We start from the raw sequence: 7,362 nt of genomic DNA on the forward strand, positions 1-7,362 counted from the left end.
GGTTGGTTGGTTGGTTGGTTGGTTGGTTGGTTGGTTGGTTGGTTGGTTGGTTGGTTGGTTGGTTGGTTGGTTGGTTGGTTGGTTGGTTGGTTGGTTGGTTGGTTGGTTGGTTGGTTGGTTGGTTGGTTGGTTGGTTGGTTGGTTGGTTGGTTGGTTGGTTGGTTGGTTGGTTGGTTGGTTGGTTAGGTTAGGTTAGGTTAGGTTAGGTTAGGTTAGGTTAGGTTAGGTTAGGTTAGGTTAGGTTAGGTTAGGTTAGGTTAGGTTAGGTTGGGGTGCTACTGTCAGGAAACCTCCACGTTGGCTCGATGATTTGAAGGTTTGCTTCTGTCACTTGATCTTTGATTCGGTGATAGCGGCGGCTGACAAGTTATTGGGCTGGTGCACCCTGGGCGACGGTTAATAACTCCCCGTTTAGGGGTCTTGTTAGCCGTTGGCAAATGTCCTGGCAACTGGTGGTGGGTTACCCATGTCGGGTAACCCAGGTTGGAGAGCCAATTGGCTCAGTGGCTGTGAGAGAAGAGGGCTAAGCCCTCTACTCTTACAGCCGTGGTAGGGGTCGCGGGGGAAGAGGAGGGGTTGGTATTACGGTGCGCCGCTCTCCCTATCCTCCGCGACCAGGCGCGGCCATGGCGCAAACATGGTGATCGGTGGGGCCGCAGAGGAGGAGGACTGCCGGTATTACGGTGCGCCGCTGTCCCTATCCTCTGCGGCCGAATGAGGCGCGGCCATGGCGCAGGCATGGTGGTCGGTGGGGCCGCAGAGGAGGAGGACTGCCGGTATTACGGTGCGCCGCTGTCCCTATCCTCTGCGGCCGAATAAGACGGAGAGCCGCTGCCTCCGGTCTGCTTCCGGACTGGATGGCGTGCGGCTCGCCTTGGTGGTTGGGGGCGCGCCTGCGGGCGCCCCCCTGAATCGGTGGGACAAGGGTCCCACCCGGCGGCAGGGGTCCTCCAGATGTCGGAGGGCCCCTGAGAGTGGAGAGTCCGGTCTCTGGTGATAGAGACCGGCCAGTCGCTGAGGCGCCTTGTGCTAGTTAGATCCGAGGCGCCTCTTTGTAAAGCGGCCGATGGCATCCGCAGGGGTTTAGTGGGTAGTCTGGGCCGATTAGCTGCCCAGGAGTCCCACACTCAGTGCGTAAATGCATTCCCCTGCGAAAACAAAAAAAAAAAAAAAAAAAAAAAAAGGTTAGGTTAGGTTAGGTTAGGTTAGGTTAGGTTAGGTTAGGTTAGGTTGGAGGTGTAGTGTGCAACTGAGGTGTAGTGTGCAACTGAGGTGTAGTGTGCGAACTGAGGTGTAGTGTGCGAACTGAGGTGTAGTGTGCAACTGAGGTGTAGTGTGCAACTGAGGTGTAGTGTGCGAACTGAGGTGTAGTGTGCGAACTGAGGTGTAGTGTGCTAACTGAGGTGTAGTGTGCTAACTGAGGTGTAGTGTGCTAACTGAGGTGTAGTGTGCTAACTGAGGTGTAGTGTGCTAACTGAGGTGTAGTGTGCTAACTGAGGTGTAGTGTGCTAACTGAGGTGTAGTGTGCTAACTGAGGTGTAGTGTGCTAACTGAAGTACTCTGATTATTAATCGGCGCTAAGGGCGAATTTGACGTCCTCTTTTGGTTTTTATTTGTTTTGACGGTTCAGTGTCTTGACTCCTTGTTGAGTTGAGGCACTGACAAGATCCTATTGTTGGTCAGTTGTATCTGACCAGAGCTACTGGATCGCTGGTGCGTTCTTGTAGCCAGGCAGAGGCCAATTTCTGCCCTCTGTCTGTGGACTGTGTTTTGTTTTGCCCCATTTGGGGCCATTTATTTCTGGCGTGGTCACTTCCCGGCCCGATATGGGTAGGAACGTGGCCAAATCTTCTAGGGGAAGATCTCTGACCCCAAGGGGGAAGAGATCAACCGGGGGGGTTAATGAGGACGTGGGAGAGAAGACGATCAGCCGGTCTGAGTCGCTGTACTTCTCGGACGGCGACTCGGACGGGTCAATCGATCTTCCGGAAATTAAGTTGGGCGGGGAGAAGCGGGGTCAAGCCCCAAAAAGGAAAGCTTCGGAGGAAGTCGAGGAGGCTGAAAGGGCTTCCAACAAGCTTTCCTCTGTCTCGAGAGGCCGGGCTGCCCGTCGGGGCTCGTATTCTGGGACGGCCGAGGCGAGGGAGAGGCTCCGCGATCTTTCGGCGGACTATGCCCAGTTCGAGAGGGAATTAGAGAGGGCTGGCACCAGCAGCTACTTAAAGGGCACGGAGCAGACCAGTAAGAGGTGCTTAGTGGATGAGCACCTCGAGGTCGTGAGGGCTGCTGCCCAGAGGGTTTTGGCGGAGGCCGGAAAATCCGGCAACTTAAAAGGGACTGCATGGCGGGCCATGAATGAGGCCTGCCATGACATTATTGTGGCGGCTGGGAAAATAGAGGCCCAGTGCGAGGAGTCGGAAGCTGTCCGCATACTCAGAGCGGACAACAAGAGAATGCGGGAGCAGCTTTCGCTCCTCCAGCAAGAGACAAAGGCCCTCCGCACAGCCTTTGCCGAACGGGTGACTCCGGCGCCGACTGAGGCCCAAACAGCGGCAAATGCCCCCTCTCTTGAGGACATCAGGGGACTCCTCTCCGAATGGAAGGAGTCCTTTGAGAGGAACATGTTCCTCAAGCTGGGGGGAATGGTGAACGACCGCCTCAAAGAGGCGGAGAAAAGGGGCATCCTAGCCCCGGAACCTATCGTTCGGCCGCCACTTGCAGCTGACGCGAAGAGGAAGGAGGCCGAAACACTGGCCTCAAAAACAGGGCGGAATTATGCTGGTGCTGTAGCGGGGGCCACCCTCATGCCCCCAGCTCGACCTGGGCCTGCACCTAAAGCAGTCGCAGGCAAAAAGCAGCCCAAACAAGGGACTGCGCAGGCCCAGGCACCCATCGAATCACCTGCCGAAGTGCCTCCGCCTCATGAAGGCGAACAGGGGTGGGCCGAGGTGGTCAGGAGGGGGAAAAAGAAGGGGAACAAACCCTCCCCTTCTGCCCAGCAGGAGCCTACCCCTGTGAAGGCCCCCAAGGCGAGCGCACAGCCGCCCAAAAAAGTTAAATTCACCGCACCCAAGACTTCGGCGGTGGTGGTGACCCTCAAGCCGGAATCCAAACTGGATTACCGCACGGTAATATCGAGGGCCACCACTATCGACCTTTCGTCGATTGGGGTGGATCACGTGTCGGCTGTGCGTGGAACGGCAACGGGGGCCCGCATCATCGAGATACCCGGGGCTGACAGTGGGGCTGCGGCGGACAGCCTCGCAGAGAAGCTCCGGGAGGTCATAGGGACTGAGGCGGAGGTCACAAGGCCCTTCAAGGCGGCGCAAATAAGGGTCTCTGGACTCGATGAGGGAGTGACGCCAGAGGCCCTAAAAGAGGCCACAGCGAGGGCGGGAAAATGTCCACCGGGACAGGTCAGGGTGGGAAACATCCGCATAGCGCCGGATATGACGGCGGCGGTGATCATCACCTGCCCTGTGGCGGCTGCCAACGCCCTAATAGACGAGGGGCGCCTTCTTGTCGGTTGGACAGCTGCCAAGGTCAGGGGGCTGGAGGCCCTGCCCATGCGGTGCTACCGGTGCATGGGCATAGGCCACACCAGAGCCCTCTGCCCGTCCCCGGTGGACAGATCGGAATTATGCCATCGCTGTGGCAAATCTGGGCATACTTCCTCAGAGTGCGGGGCCAGTGAACCCTGGTGTGCGGTGTGTTATGCGCACAAGTTGGCCGCCAAACACACAATGGGCGGCCCATCGTGCAATCCCCCGCGCACGCGGGGCAAACTGGCCCCTCCAAAAAGGGGAGCCTCCGAGGGCACCGCGATGGAGCACTAATGACAGACGGGTCTGCGCAACAGGTTGAGGTGCTGCAGGCCAACGTCAACCACTGCGCCCGTGCACAGGACCTGCTAGTCCAGCACGTGGCGGAGTGGTCTATTGGTGCTGCCGTCGTGGTGGAACCGTATTGTGTCCCCCCCCTTCCTACTTGGGTCGGAGATGCGGACGGGCTGGTGGCAATCACCTCTCCCCGAACTGGGGATCGCCCGCCTCTCTCGAGAATCGACAGTGGCCCGGGTTACGCGGCGGCAAGATGGGGAGAGTTTGTCATAGTCGCGGCATACTTCTCCCCCAATAGGCCGCTGCGGGCCTTTGAGGATTTTCTCGAGAGAGTGGGTGAGGTAATTGGGAGAGCGGCACCAGCACCGGTGCTACTGATGGGAGACCTCAATGCTAAGCACTCGGCATGGGGCTCTCCCGTCGACGACCCGAGGGGGGAGGCCCTGTACGATTGGGCTGTGGGCGCGGGGCTTGAAGTCCTGAACCGGGGCAACGTTGACACATGCGTGCGGCGGAACGGGGCGTCGATTCAAATTCAAATTCAAATTCAAATTCAAAAACTTTATTGTAAAACATAGGTAGGTGTTACAGATATAAGTCACATGTTTTTAGTATCACTATGTTTTATCCGAGAGCGGATGTACAATAATTAATTAATTATAAAAATATTATTTCCTTGTGTGGCATGCATCAAGATTATATGTTTAATTATATTTCACGAGTCATCATTATTAAATTATTAGAGTCAAAAAACCTTTTAATTGTAAATAAAATTAAACTATAAGTACTGTAAGTTTGTCAATCGCCATGCAAAATAAAAACAAAATAACAAGAAAGTAATTAAAATTAAAATAATTATTTATACTTGTCATATTAGGTAGGTATATATCATAAATTGTCATTTAAAAATTCATTTATTGTATAATAGCATTTATCTAATAAAAAAAGTTTCAATGTTTTCTTAAACTTCAAAAAATTAAGATCTTTAAAACTCTCTGGCAATTTATTATATATAACAGGGGCCATGCCAAATACACTGTTTCTTAATAACGCCGTATTGTGACCACCAACTACCAGTTTGTGTACATATTGTGGCCTAACACGGTCCTTTCTTTTTCTCGTGTCCCTTATTTTCTTAAATAAGTGCGGATTTAATTTTACAAATATACATATTTCAAATATATAAATACAAGGAAATGTTAGTAATTTAAGGGATTTGAAATATGGCACACAGCTATCTTGAGTTTTTAAAGCGCACATTGATCGCACACATCTTTTTTGTGCTTTAAAAATGATGTCTTTATCCCTTGAATTACCCCAAAATATTATCCCATATCGCAATATCGGCATGACTAAGCCGTGATAAGCTACAACACACGCCTCTAATTTTATTTTTTTCTGAAGCTGAAAAAGAGCGTACGCACATTTATTTAATTTGTTGCAAACATTATCGGTATGACCATTCCATGTTAGTTTGTTGTCAATTGTTAGCCCTAGAAATTTGGTTGTCATGACTTCATCAACCTGTTCTCCATTATAATGAATAGTTAAGTTTTGTACTGTCTTTCTTTGAGCGAATTGCATCAATTTAGATTTTTTCATATTAATTTTCAAATTATTTATCTCAAGCCATTCTACTATATCACGTAATACATTAGTTATATCGGTTTCATATTCCTTTGGGTCATTACATTTTATTACAGCTGTACTGTCATCAGCGAACAATACCATGTGTTGTCTAACATGTTTGGGCAGATCGTTAATGTATATTAAAAATAACAGTGGCCCTAACACACTGCCCTGCGGAACTCCAAATTTATTGATACGATGGTCCGATAAATAAGTTTGTTCTTGATTAGTTACAGTGCAGATACGGTTTATCTCAACGTGCTGACCACGGCTATCTAAATAAGATGATATAAGATTCAGTACATTCCCTCTTATTCCATATGCGTGCAGCTTATTTATTAATCGCTTATGGTTAACAAAATCAAACGCCTGAGTCATGTCTGTATACAGTGCACATACCGCGGTTCTATTATCTACATTATGCATTACAATGTCAAGTAATTTATATATTGCCATGTTGATAGTTCTACTTTTCCTAAATCCCATTTGTTCGTCACATAGTAAATTGTATTTTGTCAGATATTTATAAAGAGCATCATAAAGATATTTTTCAAATATTTTTGTGAATATAGATCCCAATGCTACGGGTCTGAAATTGGACATATTGAGTTTGCTTTCTTTTTTATGCACTGGCTTGATAACTATTGTTTTTAGTGTTTCAGGAAAGATACCAGCATCTATGCACATATTTATTATATGACTCAGATGCTGAGCTATCTCTTCTTTTACAAACTTGACTACTTTAGTACATATACCGTCGAGTCCAGTACTATTTTTATTTTTCAAAGTCGTAATAATACGTATGACGTCTTCAGGTGATATGGGTTGTAGGAACATGGATTGTGACTGTGTTTGTATATCAACTTTGTTATTCAAATTTTTTGATAAATATTCAATTTTATTGATGAAGTGTGAGTTAAAAGCATCTGCAATTTTTTTAGGGTCCGTAATAATACTACCATCTTTTTCAACTCTTGTAATATAGTTTCTAGTATATTCTCTTTTATTTATTATTTGCCATGTTGCTTTGGACTTATTCTCGGCTTGATGAATATAATGTGAGTTTTGCGCCTTTTGAGTTAAGTTTACGATTTTCTTTAATTTTTTACTGTAATTTTTAAAGTTAATTTTATTTTCATATGATGCATTTTTTCTATATTTCCAAAGAAGAGCTCTTTTGCTTTTACAGCATTTTTTTATTCCTTTTGAGACCCATTTATTTTTATTAATGTTTCTTACAGTTACTATTTTTACCGGAAAACAAAGATTATACAACATTTGGAAATTTTCTAGAAAATATTTAGTAGCCAAATTTGGATCCTCTGTGTCGTAAACACCCGAAAAGCCAAATTCCTTTACATATTTTTTAAAAATACTTAAATTGTCTGAACCTAAATCACGTTTTTTTACCCGCCAATACTTTACAACATTTACTTTCTTGACCGGGATTTCTATTATTTGAGCCGTGTGGTCAGACAAACCGAATTCTAGCACATAAGTTTTGCTTATACCTTCCATATTGTGAGCAAAATTGTCTATACATGTTTTACTGCTCAATCTAGTCGGTATTCTGATTTGTAATGTCAAATTATAACCCCTAAGGAAGTACTCAAAATCCAAAGCTAAAGTACATCGTTTTAAGATATTAATGTTAAAGTCTCCGCATATTACAACTTTCTTGTTTGAATGTGCACATAATATTTTTAAGATAATATCCAATTTATCATAAAAAGTATCGTAATCCTTAGAAGTGGATGGTCTATAGACGCACAATATTATTAATTTAAATTCTGTCAACTCTACTGCACAACATTCTATAACTCCATTAACACAATGTTTTGATATACGAATTTCTTTATATTTATATATTTTTTTCACTAAGATACATGCACCT

General features: G+C 46.7%; 2 protein-coding genes across 2 annotated transcripts; both read left to right on the plus strand.

Moving 5' to 3' along the window:
- Positions 1–1,826: 1,826 nt before the first annotated feature.
- LOC128681705 (uncharacterized) lies at positions 1,827–3,836 on the plus strand. Its single transcript, XM_053765815.1, has one exon. It carries the CDS (start codon positions 1,827–1,829, stop codon positions 3,834–3,836), a length of 2,010 nt encoding a protein of 669 aa, XP_053621790.1.
- On the plus strand, positions 3,836–4,417 carry LOC135309992 (uncharacterized). Its single transcript, XM_064436886.1, has one exon. It carries the CDS (start codon positions 3,836–3,838, stop codon positions 4,415–4,417), a length of 582 nt encoding a protein of 193 aa, XP_064292956.1.
- Positions 4,418–7,362: the final 2,945 nt, after the last annotated feature.

This window comes from Plodia interpunctella, chromosome 28, assembly GCF_027563975.2.
Source record: "Plodia interpunctella isolate USDA-ARS_2022_Savannah chromosome 28, ilPloInte3.2, whole genome shotgun sequence".
NCBI classification, from domain to species: Eukaryota; Metazoa; Arthropoda; class Insecta; order Lepidoptera; family Pyralidae; genus Plodia; species Plodia interpunctella.

What these genes read in the sequence shown, in the direction of transcription:
- LOC128681705 (XM_053765815.1), top strand. Translation starts at nt 1,827, where the DNA reads ATGGGTAGGAACGTGGCCAAATCTTCTAGGGGAAGATCTCTGACCCCA.
- LOC135309992 (XM_064436886.1), top strand. Translation starts at nt 3,836, where the DNA reads ATGACAGACGGGTCTGCGCAACAGGTTGAGGTGCTGCAGGCCAACGTC.